The sequence below is a fragment of the Oreochromis aureus genome, linkage group 3 (assembly GCF_013358895.1).
Source record: "Oreochromis aureus strain Israel breed Guangdong linkage group 3, ZZ_aureus, whole genome shotgun sequence".
Lineage (NCBI taxonomy): Eukaryota > Metazoa > Chordata > Actinopteri > Cichliformes > Cichlidae > Oreochromis > Oreochromis aureus.
Window position 1 is genome coordinate 29540284 of NC_052944.1, and position 20237 is coordinate 29560520.

General features: G+C 40.4%; 1 protein-coding gene across 1 annotated transcript in view; it reads left to right on the forward strand.

The window, feature by feature from the left end:
- Nucleotides 1-3599: 3599 nt before the first annotated feature.
- The window catches only part of LOC116320064 (basement membrane-specific heparan sulfate proteoglycan core protein-like), an 84460-nt gene continuing 67822 nt past the window's right edge, over nucleotides 3600-20237 (forward strand). Inside the window, exons 1-7 of the mRNA XM_039609856.1 lie at nucleotides 3600-3671; nucleotides 3965-3997; nucleotides 7462-7551; nucleotides 8076-8342; nucleotides 11331-11594; nucleotides 13635-13913; nucleotides 17445-17711. Coding sequence (XP_039465790.1) covers nucleotides 3635-3671; nucleotides 3965-3997; nucleotides 7462-7551; nucleotides 8076-8342; nucleotides 11331-11594; nucleotides 13635-13913; nucleotides 17445-17711 — 1237 coding nt within the window. The 5' untranslated portion in view covers nucleotides 3600-3634. The remainder of the gene's footprint in view (nucleotides 3672-3964; nucleotides 3998-7461; nucleotides 7552-8075; nucleotides 8343-11330; nucleotides 11595-13634; nucleotides 13914-17444; nucleotides 17712-20237) is intronic.

Genomic DNA, 20237 nt, shown 5'->3' on the forward strand with positions numbered 1-20237 from the left:
TCGTATCAAGGCCTTTTTAAAGTCCTATGTTGCGACAAATGATCGCTATTCTATAAACATCTTGTCATCTATTCCTGCCCTCCGGGACCATGCTAACTTCAGACTATTCTGTCACCGCTGGATTCGCCCCGTTGGACCTTATGGTTACCTGGACCTCCCAGCTGATCTTCCACCCGGTAGGTGCTGGGTGCGGTCCTCCAGAGGAGGTGCGAATCTCGGCAACCTTCGCCTGCTGCGGCGTTCTTCTACCAGTGACAGTGTGACCACTCTCCATATGGCCTTGCTAAATACAAGGTCACTGGCGAATAAGACTTTTATTTTAAATGATCTTATTCTATCGTCGGGACTGGATTTCTTATTCCTGACGGAAACCTGGCTTCGCCCGGCGAACTTTTTCCTTCTCGGAGCTGCTCCCACCTGACTATGCTTTTATTAGCTCACCCGGACCACTGGAAGAGGTGGAGGGCTAGCTTCAGTTTTAAAGACAAACTTCGATATCGGCAGCTGCCACCTGTTCTGTACCCCAGTTTCGAGGTGCAGTTATTGGAAGTGAATTGTGTCCCTCCATCCTCTGCGCTGTGGTGTATCGCCCCCAAACATATCAAGGATTTTCTTCCAGAATTTGCCGATCTACTGGGGAGCCTTGTGCTACGTTATGACCGTATACTAATTGTTGGTGACTTCAACATTCATGTTTGCTGTGAGGACAGTTCGCTAGCCAAGGATTTCCTCGCTCTTATCAGCACCCTCAATTTCACCCAGTGGGTAAGTGAACCAACTCACACTAAAGGTCATATACTTGATTTGGTACTTTCTTACGGTCTGGATATTTGCATCACGGACATAAAGGACTCTGGGATTTCTGATCACTTCCGGTTTGTTTAATACTGTAGTGAGCGATGTGGATTTGAACAGTGATGGTCCTGTGCGGCAAACGCGCACGATTAACTCTCAGTCAGTCGCCCACTTCATTGATGCTTTCCTTGACTCTCCCCTCTCTGATGCTAACTGTAATGGGGTTTTATCAACGGATGAACTTGCTAACCTCTTTTATACTACATGCGCTGACATTCTTAACTCTGTGGCACCTCTGAGGATCAAACGTGCCAAACCCTCACAACCCTGGCTAAATGATACTACTCACGCCCTTAGGCGCGAATGTCGTCGTGTTGAAAGAAAATGGAGGAAAGACAAACTCCACGCCTCTCTGGACATCCTCCATAATTGTTTATCTAAGTATCAAAAGTCTGTTAAAGCTGCCAAATCTGCCTTTTTGTCTAGCATTATTATGACTAATAGCCACAACCCCGAGCCCTTTTTAATACTTTTTAACTCTGTGATAAACCCTTGCACTGTCATTTTTAGGGATGCCTCCCTGCTCTTTGTGATAAATTCTTAAAGTATTTCTCTGATAAAATCGCAGCTCTAAGGGCTTCTCATCCATCTCATTTTTCATTAGTATTAGACCCAGTTCCAGCCTCTGAATGCTTGACTGTCTTTCAACAGTTTCAGCCAGTGTCTTATTCTGCTTTAAAAGATATAATTGATCATCTCAAAATCTCTGGTTCCCCGCACGATATTCTTCCTTCTCGTTTCTTTAAGGAAGCTTTACATGTTATTGGTCCTTGTATCTTATCTCTGCTGAATGCATCATTGTCATCAGGTTGTGTACCATCTGTCTTTAAGCATGCTGTTGTGCAACCTATTATGAAAAGAAAAATCTTGACCCTAATGGTCTTACTAACTACAGGTCGATCTCCAAACTCCCTTTTATCTCCAAAATATTGGAAAAGGTCGTTCTAAAACAACTTCAGGCATTTTTAGATGCAAATGGTATAAATGAAAAGTTTCAGTCTGGTTTTAAACCTCGCCACAGCACAGAGACAGCCTTACTTAGAGTTTTAATGATCTTCTCTTAACTGTTGACTCTGGCTATTCCGTGGTTTTAGTTTTACTTGACTTGACTGCTGCTTTTGACATGGTTAACCACAACATTCTTCTATCAAGATTGGAACATGTTGTTGGTCTCAAAGGTACGGTTTTATCTTGGTTTAAATCCTACCTCTCAGAGAGGTCGTTCTCTGTTGCTATGGGGCAACACTCCTCGGCTTCTGCCCCTATTTGTTGTGGTGTGCCTCAAGGGTCCGTGCTTGGTCCTGCTCTTTTCTCTTTGTACATGTTGCCGTTGGGATTAATTTTTAGAAAATACAACATCTCCTTTCACTGTTATGCCGATGATATCCAGATTTATTCACCTCTGAAATCCGATGTGTCTGCTCCTTTGCAACCTCTGTTCAACTGTTTGCATGAAGTAAAAATTTGGTTATCACATAATTTTCTTACATTAAACGAGAATAAGACCGAAATCATAGTCTTTGGTAGTCACACCCCGCTAGACCAGTTGACTAATGCCCTAGGCCCTCTCGCTAGCCATCTTTCGCCCACTGTAAGAAACCTCGGAGTGTTCCTGGATGGCTCTTTTAAACTTGAGAAGCAGGTCTCCACTGTGGTGAAAAACAGCTTTTACCAGTTGCGTCAGATTTCCAAAGCAAAGTCGTTCCTTCCTTTAAAGGAACTTGAAAAGCTTGTTCACGCATTTATCACATCCAGATTGGACTACTGTAACTCCCTCTATTCGGACCTCCAACACTCTTCTCTTTATCGGCTTCAGTTAATTCAAAATGCAGCTGCGCGTCTTTTAACAGGTACAAGAATCCATGAACACATAACTCCAATTTTAGCCAAACTACATTGGCTCCCTGTTAAATATCGCATAGATTTTAAAATTCTTTGTTCACTTTTCAAATTCTGAATAATTTAGCGCCCACCTATCTCTCTCTCTGACCTACTCCACCTATATAATCCCAACAGAGCGCTTAGATCATCCAATCACTTGCTCTTTGCACAACCTAGGTCTCGAATGAAGTCGAGAGGAGACCGGCCTTTTGCGATCGTGGCACCTAGACTGTGGAATAACCTCCTGTACATATTCGTATGGCCGAGTCTATCCAGTCTTTTAGATCTCGTCTTAAAACTTATCTGTTTACTTTGGCCTTTGATTCTAACTAGTTGGCTGATTTTAGCTTATTGTGTTGTTACCTATTGTTTGTTGTCCTATTTTATTGTTTGTTTTAATTGTCTTGTGTTTTGACTGACTGTGAAGCACTATGGTCAACACTGTTGTTTTAATATGTGCTATATAAATAAACTTTGATTTGATTTTGATTTTGAATCCAAATGTATGGGGTTGTATGACTTTTTTTGTATGGGAAAAAAGTGAGTTTCTAAAGAAGACAGAAGTAAAACTAAACCTAAATGAAAGCTTTGCCTGACTTGAAGTAACAGAACCGGGTTGTTTTTTTTTTTATATATATATAACACAGAGAAAGAGAACAACACTGAGAACAAGCTTCTGTGTTCTGAATGGACAGGAAACGTAAACACTGATGCGGTTGAAGTTATAGCAGATGTTTGAGCTCAGTGTAAAAGGGAAGGAAGCATGGAAGCCACTGAGAAGAAGTAGTTACGGTCTCATCTATATTAAGCACAGCAGCTTTTTCTTCTGCTTATTTGTGAAAAGTAAAACACTGAAAGCTTAGCTGTGCATCAGAGAGCTGCAGAGCTGGATGTGAGGATGAAGCGCTATTTCCTCTGCATGCTGGAGTTGTTCTGTAAGTACGTCACTGACTTTCTCTTGTGACCAATTTAAGAAACTATATTGGTGAAAATTAAAGTGTATGAGGTGGTTAACAAGTCTCTGAGAATTCGAATGGTACTACCTTGTGTCCATTTAAAGCAGGGTACTGTGTTGGAAACACTGCTGTTTTTACATTACTAGTTTAGAGCATATAAGCCATGAAATTTGAGGATGAATGTCCCATCTGAAAATTTACTTTAAAAAGTGTTTTAGTTCATAGTGAGTTGATTTGCTGCTTTTTTGATGATGTTTCAATCTTGATTTCAGTGATCAGTACACTCTTCAATGTAAATGCTGAAGGTAAGACAGTGTTTTTTCTTCCTGTTTACAAAATATGAACAGCATTTATGTATCTCCTGCATCTTTCTGTTTATATGTTGTCACGGCTGAATCAAAATCCAGACACAGACAAGAACTGACAAAATTATCAGGAGTTTACTTTCACAGACACCAGTAGCTGAGAGAAACAGGTGACTATGGTAAATGTAGGGGGCTGATTATCCATGGGGAGAAAACCATCTTTCTGATTTGGTGAACAAAGCCAGGAACAGGGTGAGTTAGATTTGATTTGAGTTGACTGACAGGAAGCAGGAGGGAGCGCTGCCCAGCACATGATGATAGATGAATGTCCAGGAAAACAGAGATAAGGCTCAGTGAGAGCCAGAGAGAATCAGATTCACCTGAATCTGTCATGTGGCAGTGTGGAAATACAGGTTCCCAGTATTTAGGGCTGAAACTCCAGTGGCCCCAGCACATCTGAAGCTGTACCTGTACTGGAGGATGGAGGGGGCTGAGGGAGCTGAACTAGCAAATGTAAAATATATTTAAAATTTCCTTTAACACATTTCAGTCTTAGAAATGCCAGGTAAGAGCCAAAGAGTGTGACTCACTGATACAAATGTGTCTCTTTCTGTGCATTTGTTTCATCACCTTTACAAATAAAATTAGTGATCCAGCAGAATCCACTCAAAGATTAAACACCATGGACTGATACTATTTCAAACAAGAAATAGTATTAATCCTTTCTACTTTAGCTATGAAACATTTTAAACTAATTAATTACCATTTCTGTTTTGCAATGGTTACAGTATTGCAACCATTAATTATGACTACTTAACTTATTTTGTATATTCAATCATGTACTAACCAGTGTTGGGCAAGTTACTTTGAAATAGTAATTCAATTACAGTTACTAGTTACTTCTTCAAAAAAGTAACTGAGTTAGTAACTGAGTTACAATATTCTAAAAGTAATTAATTACTTGGAAAAGTAACTATTATGTTACTTAAAAAAAAAAAAAAAAGTTTAACCTCTGGCGTCCAGGGTATAATTGGCCATTTTTTTACTACTCTTGATTTTCTCTCCACATTTTACCTTTAAAAACTATTTACTTTGTCTTGTTTGGTTTCATCCTTTTCAGCACAACCTCACGTGCCTGAATTTACAGTTATGTTCTCATTTTGACATACTGTATAACCAGAATTGATCTAAAATCAGACAAAAAACATAAAATCACAGTAGAAAAAGTTATATTTTTACTGTAACAACCATAAACATGTTTAATGAATCATATTTCATAACTTCAAATGCAAATATTAATTGTCAATTTTAAAATCCTATGCACAAGTTTTGCAAACAACAAAGTTATTTGCATCCATTTACCTTTTACCCTTTTTTTAAAATAACCATTTCAAACTATTTAAAGAACAATCAGCTGTTCTTCAATAAGATGCCACACAAATTATTTGTGCCACTCCAAAAACATAATTTCTGTCCACTATAAAGGAGAACATCACAGCCTGATACCTGCAGGCCTGACAGCAGGTGTGTCACTCCTGTTTCTACCTGGAGACAGCAGTCGCCTCATTGTTCTGACACACAACACAAAACTATCCACAACACTACACACTAACTACACAAGACAACACATTAACTACACACTCCAAACACGCTAAACGTCACAAATCTCACATCTCAAAACTCGCTCTCTCTTTTTCTGCTCTCTCTCTCTCTCTTTCTCCCTCTCTCTTTCTCCCTCTCTCTTTCTTTCTCTCTCTTTCTCTCTCTCTCTTTCTCTCGCCGTCACTCCTAAAACTTTTTTTTGTTTTGTTTTTTTGCTCATAAGCAGAGAGCGCTTGCTAGCGCTAACGTGGCGAAACTATTGAGGAAAAAACGCCGCGTATATATTGTTTATCACGACTCTGGTTTTGCGTGGCCTATCAACACAATTTAAAAACTGGCACCTTGTTGCTTCGTCTTTAAGTGGTCATGTGATTGACTTACCATGACTACTTTAATCTTCCTCAGTCAAACAGCAGCACTCATGCGATTGTTTTGCCCCCTGAGCTCCAGGTGTTGTGCTAGACAGTGATCGTGATTACCGTCCGCGGGAGCGCGCAGCTGCTTAAAGCTGTAGCGTCCAGATTACTTACAGCTACTTCCGTGCAACTGATATAAGATACGGTAAACTGAACACAGCTTCAACCGTCTGTTTGTTGAAAAATAGTAACGGACCGCGTTTCCTTGTTAGTAACTGTAACGCCGTTGTAACGATAGGAATAGTAATTAGTTAGATTACTCGTTACTGAAAAAAGTAACGCCGTTAGTAACGCCGTTACTTGTAACGCCGTTATTCCCATCACTGGTACTAACACATATTCCAATATAAATTATCTTCACAAATTTATTTTATGGCGTGTGAACACACATGACCTCTCATATTCACAAGAAAACATTTATTTTCCTTTACTGAAACATCTTTACAAACAAAAAAATACAGTGGTACAGCAATACCTACTTACACGCAAACCAGGCTGAGCTATAGCTCACACTTAAGACAAAAATGTCCTAAACAATTAAATATATTCCCTTTATGGAAAGTAATAAAAATAAACATCTCCATCACAGCAGTAGCATATTCAAGTTCCACCAGGTGAAAACACACACACACACACACACACACACACACACAAACATGCACTTACATACACCCACATGTACACACACGGGTCAAAATTCCCCCCCCCCAATCAGATCCCAGTACAGCTGTGTAAACTTAGAAACTGAAAACTTTTCAAAACGTTTGTTGAACAGTACATAAATTAACTAAACAACTTAAGCTTCAACCCGATTGTTACAATAGGAACAATTTTCTCCTTTTGTTGTATTTCTAACTTACAGAACATGACAAGGCTGTTGTGATAGCAAACAACACAACCATACCAACAGGGGGCAGTGTGACACTGACCTGTGATGTGAAGAAATCTACCAGCTTAAAATTTGAGTGGTTCAGAGAAACCTCATCCGAAAAACCGTCAGCAATATCTAATGTATCAGACAAAGTTATCTCTGTCTTGAAAGGAGGAAACTTACGGAAGCGTAGAGCTGCCACCCAGGCAAAAGAAAAATAGAAGTATATCACGTTATAACGTGAAAAGTTTATTGTTCTAACAAGATACTTTTCATGTTTGTACAATATACTTTTCACGTTTGAACAATATAATATCACGTTATTACAATATACATCATTATCACGCTTAGGCACAATATAATATTTATATTGTACCTAACGTGATATTTATATTGTACCTAACGTGATAATTATGCATATTGTAATAACGTGATATTATATTGTTCAAACGTCAAAAGTTTATTGTACAAACATGATAGTATATTGTACAAACATGAAAAGTATCTTGTTAGAACAATAAACTTTTCACGTTATAACGTGATATACTTCTATTTTTCTTTTGCCTGGGTGGCAGCTCTACGCTTCCGTAGAAACTACACCTGTAAACCTGCAGGGGAAAATGTCATCATAACAGAAAGTGACTCAGTCACCATTCAGGAAACTGGTGAGTTTGAATATTTAAACAGAATAAAATGACAAAGTCTTTTTTACACATTTACACATGTAACAGGAGTGTGTGGCGTATTTGTTAACCATTTCTAAATCATGTCTCAAGAAGTGTAATCAGTGGGTAAATGATTACTAATGTTCTTCATCTCAATATAAAAGCAAATATAAAACATACTAATTGCAGATAGCCAGATCTGTTTTTAAGATCCCAAGTTCAAATATTAAAACTCTTTTAATTTTAGACAGTTTAATAGAAACAATTTCTCCTTTAAATTTTCAATCAGTTTGCTGAGAAACCAACACAGATTCAAGTCTTATATTAATATTTGAGTTATCTTAGATTCCTGCAAACAAAAGAACATTTGTTCACCTGCTACTTAAAATAGTGATGGTTTATATTATATTATATTATTCAAGTCTTACATAATATTTTAGTTGCTTTTAAACATTCCTGCACAACAAATCAGCATTCAAATAATTATGATAAAAACTTGCTGCTGCATGTTTTTTCTTTGTTAGTTCGTAACAGGACCACAGTGAAACTGCAACACAGCTGGTCTCAGATATTCACTGGTGAGACAATCACTCTCAGATGTGAGATTCAGGGAGGTGAAGGAAAGGTGTGGAAATATGAATGGACAGCACCCAACACAAACAGCCCTCCAACATCCAGTGAATACAGGATCAGCACAGTTTCAGTGTCCCACAGTGGAGACTACAGATGTCGGGGTAGCAGTGACTATCTCTTAACAGGATGGAGTGATGCCTTCAGACTGACAGTTTCATGTAAGTTGGACCATGATTCATGCTGATATTTAATGTTTTATTGTTTACATTTACATCAGCTTATTTAAAAACTCAAGCACAGCCTGTAATATTGATGGATTGATGGATTGATTGATCCACAAAACAAAAGTTATTGTTCCATATCATTACAACACATACAGTATTTTTAATACACTGTTGATTGGTTGATTGATAATACTTTATTCATCCCGAGCGAAATTGGGTTAAGGCTGCCAGCCGTGCCAGTGCCTTTTTACCCTTCCGACCATACATACATTACACAAACATCATGGGGAAGACAGGTCAGAGAGGTATAACAATGGAAAATGCACAACGTGAGGAAAGACGAGGAGAAAAAAGAACTCTCTCCAGACTGAGCTCCAACAGGGAGATCAGTTTGAGAACAGAAAAAAACACCTCAGCACATGAATCATCACATCTCACAACATAGAAGACATAAGGTTCAAAGGTGTTTGGAGGGGGTGGGGGTGGTGGTCGGGGGGTGAGTGTAGGTCTGTGTCAGTGTACATGCGTATGTGTGCGTGTGTGCGTGTGTGTGTGTGTGTTCCGTGTTCAGCGGAGAGAAAGTGTCCCTTCACCCAGTTAGGCAAAAGTCAGCAATCTTGGGTTGACGCGGGTGGCGTTTAAGGAGGGGGGAGAAAGTCACAACAACAGTCTTGTTAACTAAGGAGAATTTTGTTATTCCTGTCAGCTTTTGCCTTTAGCATCCAGCTGGCACCAGGGGGGCCGCATGAGATGAAGATGGTAGTTGTTTTGGTTAGTGCGAACAAACTGCATCCAATTTTACAGTTTGTCTAATGTCTGTCACTGGTCACCAGGTATCTCAATTCCCGTTCTTCTTCTCCAAGATCTTATCCATATTGCGTTCAATAAACACAGTCTGAGTACTCACAGCCCTGCCCATCGTTTATTATGTCGGACAGCCTTGTGGGATTTTGAACAGCTGTAGCCGCTTCTTGTTCTTCGATAAGCCAGGTCCAATCAGTCAGAACTCTATAATCCTGGTTCCGAATTGATAGATGTTATTCAATGTCCTCCATCGAGAGTGTCGCCAGACACCACAATGCAACCGATCATCACGTATCTAGCAACAAACATCTCCGCAGGACAGTCGGGCTATCCCCAGCCCAGAAGTTTGTCAAATTCGTTAAGGGACCAGTTGATCAAATCCATAATTCTTCTTTAGGTTTTTAGAGAACAAGTCTAGGAGACTCTCTTAGGGTTAGAGAATAAGCGAGACTATACAAAGACATGAGAAGCCCCACATTGCAAAACTGGTATGGCCCTGATCTGGCCCACACAATGTGCTTACACATAGCCCACATACCGCAAAGAATGACGGCTCTTTGGTAGCCCAGATCAGGTTTGCCAGAGGTGGCCCACACATGGGCCAGCACAAGGCCAGTTGCAGACACACTGGTGGCCCTGTGCTGGCCCATATGTGGATCATCTCTGGCAAACCTGAACTGGGCCACCAAAGGGCCGTCATTCTTTGCGGTATGTGGGCCATGTGTAAGTTGTGTGCAGCCACGGGCCAGTTGCAGACACACTGCTGGCCCTGTGCTGGCCCTGATGTCAGCCTAATGTGTACCTTAATCAAGCCATGTAATAATAATATGTGCCGGAACATAATAGTGCAAAAGTAACATGACAGAACTCTGCTCAGATAGTGAATGGACTGATTCTTTAATAGAATCTACTCAAACAGATTACTCAAAGTGCTCTATACAACATGCCATATTCACCCAATCACACACTTTCTCTAAACTGAGTGCTTGACATGCAGACTGGAGGAGCCAGGGATTGAACCACTAACCTTCCGATCAGAAAATAGGAACATAAATAGTTCAATCATTGCCAGACCTGGCCCACATCTGGTTGACATACACCCTGCCATGACACCAGTCAGTCAGAAGTGCCAGCTTGATGCTAGATCCGGGCCAGACCTGTTTTCTATGAACCTGGGCCACATAAACCAAACCACAATTGAGCCAGATGTGGCATGCCATCACATAAACAGTGCCATCTTTGCCAGGTCTGGCCCATATCAGGATGACATACCACTTACCATGCCAGAAGTCAGCCAGCAGTGCCGGCTTGACACCAGATCTGGGGCATACCTGTTTGCTATGTGGGGCCAAGCAGGACAGATAAGGGAAAGTGAGAGGGAGAAGGAGAAAGTGCGACCGCCTCCATCAAGAGCCAAGAAAGAAGTGATCATATTATTGGAGACTTTATTTGAATCTGTGAAAATCAGAAAATCATATTTCAATAGTTACAGTGCACTGACTGGCATCTTTCATTTCTTCTGGAGTGTGGGAGAGGTTTATTATTCTTATACCCAGACTATTTGTCCTTATCAGAGTTTATAAAGTAATTTTACTACTATTAAATAGTACTATTTTAACAGTACTATATCAAAATAGAACTATTAATAGTAGTGTTTTAGTATTTTTAACTACTATCAAAAACATATTCAAAATGATTGTTTGGGAAAAGGAAGATAGCACGCGTTGCACTGAACACTTATGGTCGGCCATCCGTGGCAAAATTCAAACATTCAAACTGACTGAAAGTTATTTTCATTGATTTAATGTTTCCATTTTAAATAATTCATAGACCAATGACAACTGCTAAATAACATTTTACATTGAAAATTCATCATAATACTCAACAGACTCCAACAGAAATAAAGGTTGTTGTTCAGTGCACTGAAACTATTAAAATATTAATGAAAAGGGAAAAAGATATGATGAGAAATTTAAAACTGTTTTATCTGATATTTCTCTTTTCATCAATAATAAATCAGAGCGAGTTTGATTTTGTAACACAGTCCAATATGTCACATGCAAAGTAATTAGTCATTTCTACTAAAAGTGAATATTTAAAGTGTGATCAGTACTGTAAGAAATTTATTCCTGAGACAAGTGACAATCTATTCTACTTTTTCCTGCAAATTAATTGCAGATAATCCCAGAGCCACACTGACAGCAGGAACCACAATCATACCAGTAGGGGGCAGTGTGACACTGACCTGCTCTGTGCAGAGCTCTGATGGATGGAAATATGAGTGGTTCAGACGAACCCAAAGAACCTCTGAAGTTCAAATCAGAGATCAACAAAACAGAGATATCAGAGTATCTCAAGGAGGAATCTACAGCTGCAGAGGAACAAGAGGAAACCCAGTTTACTACACTGATATAAGTGATGATGTCACCATTGAGATAACCTGTGAGTTCAGTCATTTAGTTTGAAATACACATTCACTCATGATTATCAAACATACAATGTTAAGTTTTCTGTGTTGATTTCATGTTTCTATTTGTATCTCAACTGTTAATATGTGTAAACAGTTTCCAGTAAAGTTGTTGTAAAACAACAACCCAACTGGCCTCAGATATTCAGAGGTGAGACGATCACTCTGACATGTGAGGTGCAGGAAGGAGGTGAAACCACTGAGTGGGAGTATGAATGGAGAGGACCCAGGACACCCACACAGTGGACACACAATAATGATGTGACATTCAGAGTTTCTGAGTCCAGCAGTGGAGACTACATGTGTAAGAGTCGACGCAGAGATGACTCATATTCTTCAACAGAGTGGAGTGAAGCCTTCACATTGTCAGTATCAAGTAAGTCATGTTTGTTGTGTGATCTCCATTTGACAAATGTCATAATGGTCAGCACAGGATGAATTCAATGGTCTACAAAGCATGTTCCATTGTTAGTCAGACAAAGAGCTGCAGCTGATAGTAGCCTCATTGTAGACAGTTTGTCACCACTTTGTGTCATGAACTTTCAGCTGGTATAGAGACGCCAATGCTGACCTGCTGCTCCATCACCTGAGGACAATAATGACACAAATAAACAGGATGAAAATATAGTATAGTATCTGCACGGTATGTACAACTGGCAGATAGAGGAAGTGGATGACATCCAGAAGTCCTGCCAGTGGCTGGACAAAGCTGGACTGAAAGACAACACAGAGGAACTAATCAGGGCAGCACAGGCACAAACTCTGAACACAAGATCCATAGAGGCTGGGGTCTGCCACATCAGGCAAGACCCCAGGGCAGGCTGTGTAAAGATGCCCTGAGAGAATCCAGCACATAACAGCGGGGTGCAAAATGCTAGCAGGCAGGGCATACATGGAACGCCATAACCAAGTGGCCAGCATAGTATACAGAAACATCTGTGCCGAGTATGGCCTGGAAGCCCTGAGGCCAAAATGGGAGACCTCCTGTAGGGTGGTCAAGAATGACCAAGCTAAGATCCTGTGGGACTTCCAGTTACAGCTGCACAAAATGGTGATGCCTAACCAACCGGACATAGTGGTGGTAGATAAGCGGAAGAAGACGGCCTTAGTAATAGACGTGAGTGATACCGAATGACAGCAACATCAGGAAAAAGGAACACAAGAAGATGGAGAAGTAACAAGGGCTCAGAGAAGAGCTTGAGAATATGTGGAGGGTGAAAGTAACAGGGGTCCCAGAGGTAATCGGAGCGCTAGGTGCAGTGATCCCAAGCTAGGCAAGTGGCTCCAGCAGATCCCAGGAACCAACATCCAAGATCTCTGTCCAGAAGAGTGCAGTCCTAGGAACAGGTAAGATACTGTGCAAGACTCTCAGGCTCCCAGGACTCTGGTAGAGGACCCGACCTTGAAAGAAGACCGCCCGCAGAGGGCGAGGAGGAAATTATATAATATAGGCAGGTAATAAATCAGAGGGAATTTGATTTTGTAACACAGTCTAATATGTCTGATTTGCTGATTACTCATTTATACAAAACTACTCAGTGAATATTTAAAGTGTGATCAGTACTGTAAGAAATTTCTTCCTGAGACAAGTGACAATCTATTCTACTTTTTCCTGCAAATTAATTGCAGATAAACCCAGGGCCACACTGACAGCAGGAACCACAATCATACCAGTAGGGGGCAGTGTGACACTGACCTGCTCTGTGCAGAGCTCTGATGGATGGAAATATGAGTGGTTCAGACGAACCCAAAGAACGTATGAAGTTCAAATCAGAGGTAAACAAAACAGAGATATCAGAGTATCTCAAGGAGGAATCTACCGCTGCAGAGGAACAAGAGGAAACCCAGTTTACTACACTGATAAAAGTGATGTTGTCACCATTGAGAAAACCTGTGAGTTCAGTCATTTAGTTTGAAATATACATTCACTCATGATTATCAAACATACAATGTGAAGTTTTCTGTGTTGATTTCATGTTTCTATTTGTATCTCAACTGTTAATATGTGTAAACAGTTTCCAATAAAGTTGTTGTAAAACAACAACCCAACTGGCCTCAGATATTCAGAGGTGAGACGATCACTCTGACATGTGAGGTGCAGGAAGGAGGTGAAACCACTGAGTGGGAGTATGAATGGAGAGGACCCAGCACACCCACACAGTGGACACACAATAATGATTGGACATTCAGAGTTTCTGAGTCCAGCAGTGGAGACTACATGTGTAAGAGTCGACGCAGAGATGACTCATATTCTTCAACAGAGTGGAGTGAAGCCTTCACATTGTCAGGATCAAGTAAGTCATGTTTGTTGTGTGATCTCCATTTGACAAATGTCATAATGGTCAGCACAGGATGAATTCAATGGTCTACAAAGCATGTTCCATTGTTAGTCAGACAAAGAGCTGCAGCTGATAGTAGCCTCATTGTAGACAGTTTGTCACCACTTTGTGTCATGAACTTTCAGCTGGTATAGAGACGCCAATGCTGACCTGCTGCTCCATCACCTGAGGACAATAATGACACAAATAAACAGGATGAAAATATAGTATAGTATCTTCACGGTATGTACAACTGGCAGATAGAGGAAGTGGATGACATCCAGAAGTCCTGCCAGTGGCTGGACAAAGCTGGACTGAAAGACAACACAGAGGAACTAATCAGGGCAGCACAGGCACAAACTCTGAACACAAGATCCATAGAGGCTGGGGTCTGCCACATCAGGCAAGACCCCAGGGGCAGGCTGTGTAAAGATGCCCCTGAGAGAATCCAGCACATAACAGCGGGGTGCAAAATGCTAGCAGGCAGGGCATACATGGAACGCCATAACCAAGTGGCCAGCATAGTATACAGAAACATCTGTGCCGAGTATGGCCTGGAAGCCCTGAGGCCAAAATGGGAGACCTCCGTAGGGTGGTCAAGAATGACCAAGCTAAGATCCTGTGGGACTTCCAGTTACAGCTGCACAAAATGGTGATGCCTAACCAACCGGACATAGTGGTGGTAGATAAGCGGAAGAAGACGGCCTTAGTAATAGATGTAGTGATACCGAATGACAGCAACATCAGGAAAAAGGAACACAAGAAGATGGAGAAGTAACAAGGGCTCAGAGAAGAGCTTGAGAATATGTGGAGGGTGAAAGTAACAGGGGTCCCAGAGGTAATCGGAGCGCTAGGTGCAGTGATCCCAAGCTAGGCAAGTGGCTCCAGCAGATCCCAGGAACCAACATCCAAGATCTCTGTCCAGAAGAGTGCAGTCCTAGGAACAGGTAAGATACTGTGCAAGACTCTCAGGCTCCCAGGACTCTGGTAGAGGACCCGACCTTGAAAGAAGACCGCCTGCAGAGGGCGAGGAGGAAATTATATAATATAGGCAGGTAATAAATCAGAGGGAATTTGATTTTGTAACACAGTCTAATATGTCTGATTTGCTGATTACTCATTTATACAAAACTACTCAGTGAATATTTAAAGTGTGACAAGAGAAGTGACAATCTATTCTACTTTTTCCTGTAAATTAATTGCAGATAAACCCAGGGCCACACTGACAGCAGGAACCACAATCATACCAGTAGGGGCAGTGTGACACTGACCTGCTCTGTGCAGAGCTCTGATGGATGGAAATATGAGTGGTTCAGACGAACCCAAAGAACGTATGAAGTTCAAATCAGAGGTAAACAAAACAGAGATATCAGAGTATCTCAAGGAGGAATCTACAGCTGCAGAGGAACAAGAGGAAACCCAGTTTACTACACTGATAAAAGTGATGTTGTCACCATTGAGAAAACCTGTGAGTTCAGTCATTTAGTTTGAAATATACATTCACTCATGATTATCAAACACACAATGTGAAGCTTTCTGTGTTGATTTCATGTTTCTATTTGTATCTCAACTGTTAATATGTGTAAACAGTTTCCAATAAAGTTGTTGTAAAACAACAACCCAACTGGCCTCAGATATTCAGAGGTGAGACGATCACTCTGACATGTGAGGTGCAGGAAGGAGGTGAACCCACTGAGTGGGAGTATGAATGGAGAGGACCCAGCACACCCACACAGTGGACACACAATAATGATGTGACATTCAGAGTTTCTGAGTCCAGCAGTGGAGACTACATGTGTAAGAGTCGACGCAGAGATGACTCATATTCTTCAACAGAGTGGAGTGAAGCCTTCACATTGTCAGGATCAAGTAAGTCATGTTTGTTGTGTGATCTCCATTTGACAAATGTCATAATGGTCAGCACAGGATGAATTCAATGGTCTACAAAGCATGTTCCATTGTTAGTCAGACAAAATTGCAGATTTATACAACTGAAGATATCAGAGATATGAACCAAGGTATATTTAATTATGTAACAAAGAAAAAAATCATAAAAAACTCTAAATATGTTTTATATTTTAGATTCCTCAAAGTAGCCACCTCTTGCTTTGTTTACAGTGCTGTAAACCCTTGGCCTTCTCTCAATGAGCTTCATGATGTCGTCACCTGAAATGTTTCCCTTCACAGCTGTGCCTTGTCTGAGTTTATTTGTGGAATTTCTTGTCTTCTTAACGGGGTTGGGACCATCAGTTGTGCAGAAGTCAGGTTGGTACACAGCTGACAGCCCTATTTGACAACTGTTGAAATTTATACTATAGCAAGAACCAATCAGTTAGGTAAAGAGAAACAACAGTCCATCATTACTTTAAGAACTTCAGTCAGTCTGGAAACTGCTAAAACTTTGAATGTGTCACAAGTGCAGTCGCAATAACCATCAAACGCTACAATGAAACTGGCTCACATGAGGACCGCCCCAGGAAAGGAAGACCAAGAGTCACCTCTGCTGCTGAGGATAAATTCAGCCTCACAAATTGCATCTTAACAGCACCTCAAATTAGAGCCCAGATAAATGCCACACAGGGTTCCAGTAGCAGACACATCTCTACATCAACTGTCCAGAGGAGACTGTGCAAATCGGGCTTTTATGGTCAAATAGCTGCTAAGAAACCACGACTAGAGAAAAGCAACAAACAGAACAGATTTGTTTGGATCATGAAACTCAAGGAATGGACATTAGACCAGTGGGAATCTGTGCTTTGGTTTGATGAGTCAAAATTTGAGATGTTTGGTTCGACCTGTTGTGTCTTTGTGTGACGCAGGGAAGGTAAAAAGATGGTCTCTACATGCATGGTTCCCACCGTGAAGCATAGAGGAGGAGGTGTGATGGTGTGGGGCTGCTTTGTTGGTGACACTGTTGGGGATTTATTCAAAAAGGCACACTGAACCAGCGTGGTTATCACAGCATCATGCAGCGATGTGCCATCCCATTCGGCTTGTGTTTCTTGTGTTTGATTGTTTGATATTTCTCATCATCTCTGTGAACTCCTTCAAGACTGTTGGAAAACCATTTCAGGTGACAACATCATGAAGGTCATTGAGAGAATGAGTGTGTAAAGCAGTAATTGAAGTGAGGGGTGGCTATGTCTTGTGAGAATCTACAGTGTAAATAGTCATGAAAATAAAGAAAAAACCTTTAAATAAGAACATGTGTCCAACTTTTTGTCTGGTAGTATATGTGTGTGCATGTATGTATGCGTGCTTTTCGTAAGAGCAGATAAACCCACAGCCACAGTGGCACCAGAAAAGGCAGTCATATAGTCATACAGTCTCTCCTCACGGTCTCACTGTTTTTCTCCATCTGTTAAATGAACACAAAATGATCTTTTTATTTTTGTGCAGGTCCATTCCTAACTATAAAACAACAAGTTTACCATTATTATGAAATACATATCTTAATATTTCTCTGTTGATTTTGTTTCTATTTTATGAATATTTTTCTGTGAACAGGTCTCAATAAGCCCACTGTGACCCTGCAGCCATCCTGGACTCAGATATACAGCGGTGAGACAGTCACTGTCAGATGTGAGATTCAGGGAGGTGAAGGAGCTCAGTGGACGTATGAATGGAGAGCAGCCAAGTTAAACACACCTCCAACATCCAATGAACACAGAATCATCAGAGCTACTGAGTCTGACAGTGGAGGATACAGCTGCCGGGGCAGAAGGGACTATTTCTTCTCAGAGTGGAGTGATATCATCACACTGACTGTATCATGTAAGTTCGAGATGTTTCATCTATAATAGGTAAAAAAATAAAAATAAAAAGGCTTATTCTATGATACAGCTTTCTAGCTATCTTAGTGTTGCTCAACTTTCAGATGGCAATAAAAGTACTGTTTTTTTCTTTGTTGAATAAAAGTATTCACAGTGAAAGATCCAGTACAGAACAATGTGTATCACAGCATCATCTTTCTTATCTGCCCTATCAACATCTACTGTACAGATGGTGAACCTGTCTTAGCACATCCACTAAGAAAAAAATATGTATTTGTTTATTATTTATTTCTTCTTCTTTTTCTTCTTCTTCTCCTCCATTTCTATATTCACTGGTTTCTCTTCTGAGTATCTGAGCATTTTTTTCCCCTCTGGCTCCACATGTGGAGTTTTACCTATTCCAGCAACTTACTGTATTATGGTGTAGTTAGTTCAGTTTTTTTAGCCTAAATTTATTTTTAAATGGATTGCTAGGCACACTTTTTTTAAATAGAAAATTTGGAAAAAGTCTGGCTGCGATTTAAAACTGTAAAATGGCCTAATTTTATTTAAAAATTTGGCTGGTGCTGATATGATTTATCATTTTTCTCCATTTACATTATTATTATTATTGACATTAACTCTTAGACAAAATCAAAGTACATAAAATATATCCACTAAATGTATTTAGGATTAGAAAGTGTTCATTTCTCTGCAGTAGAACATCTGATTCTTCTAGAATCTGATCAGTAAATTATGTCACACTTCAAGTATAACATTTACTACTCTGCCAGAGATTAGTAATATCTTCCGCACTCGCTGTTTGAGGAGGGTGCACAGTATCCTGCGGGACCAGTATCATCCTGCGCGCCACCTTTTCCATCTGCTGCCCTCAGGGAGAAGGTACAGGTCCATACAGGCCAGAACATCCAGATTGGCCAACAGCCTGTATCCACAGGCTGTGAGGCTTCTGAACTCTTTGTCCCCTCTCTCTCACGGACAATAACCATATTCAACTTCTAAATATTACTTGTCATGTTGTATGTTGTTGCCAAGGACTGTTTCATTGCACTGGAGTCATATTTATACTTATTATTATTTTATTCACGGGTGTATGGAAGCTCCAAACGCAATTTCATTGTTTTTCTGACAATGACAATAAACATTTGAATTGAATTGAATTGAATTACTATTATTATAACAAATATATCCCTGAAACAGTGAATTAAATATTAAAAATTCACATTGGAGCTCACACTGAGTGATCTTTGTGAGTCATGATAGAATTACTGGTAATGAGACTTGAAATCCTTTAAGCCTTGCAATTTTCAACTTGAGTTGACAAATCAGAGTCTCACAGGAAGGTCTCTTCCTTCGTGCAGAGGAAGAAGAGGAAACCCATTTTACTACACAGAGTACAACAGGGAATAAGTGAAGTTTTGATTTGGGAATTCACGATTCAGCATTTAGATGAAGACACAACAGCATCATATTTGTTTAACCTGTTTGGGATTATGATGTTGAGCAATTCTTGAACTGGACTGTGTCAAATAAGACTGAAAGGAGACACTGAGTGGGATTATGAGTGGGAAACAAACAGCAGGATAAAAGCTCCAAATCAAAATGAATACAGGATTAGATCTGCTTCATCATCCAACAGTGGAAACTATCGCTGTAAGGGCAGAATGAAAAGTTCACAGCATAAAACAACAGAGTGGAGTGATTCAGTCACACTGACAGTTTCTGACAGTAAGTAGAGTCATAGTTCATTTAACCTGGAAATAGAAACAGTTTGTAAAAATGTGTTTTTATTAGTACATGTTGAGATATTTGACATGTTTAGATAGTCTCACTCTTAAAGTTCATCATAAATATTTGTGAGTCAACATTTTAGTGACATTGAATTCAGAGTTAAGAGACGAAACATTGAGAGAAAATCTTTGTTGAACAGATAAACCCCGTCCTGTCCTCACTGTGTCTCCATCATGGCTGAGTCCTGGAGCCTCAGTAACTCTGAACTGTGAGGTTGAACATCCGTCTGCAGGATGGAGCTTCTACTGGTATAAAGCTGTTCCTGATCTATCAGAGAAATCCTCCAGTTATGAGCTGCTACCTGATGGCAGTGGGACTGCACAGGACTCCTACATCATTCATGGACAGACACACACAGCAGGATATGTGTGCAGAGCTGGAAGAGGAGACCCAGAGTATCACACTGATCACAGTCAACCAAAGTTTGTCTGGTCTGCAGGTCAGTTTGAGGAATTTTAATCTTCATGTTGATGATTTGAAAGTCTGTAAATCTGGCTGCATAACTAGCAGGACTCCTGTGAACCACACAAAAGTCAAACGTGTATTTCCACTGTGATATTTTGAATCCTAACATCTGTGAGCTTTGTCTCTTAACTGCATGTTGTTTCCAGATGTTCATTCAGCAGCGTCTCTCACAGTGAGTCCTGACAGAGTGCAACACTTCACCTCTGACTCTGTCTCACTGACCTGTGAGGGAAACTTCACTGAGTGGAGAGTGAGGAAGTTCTCTGAGGAC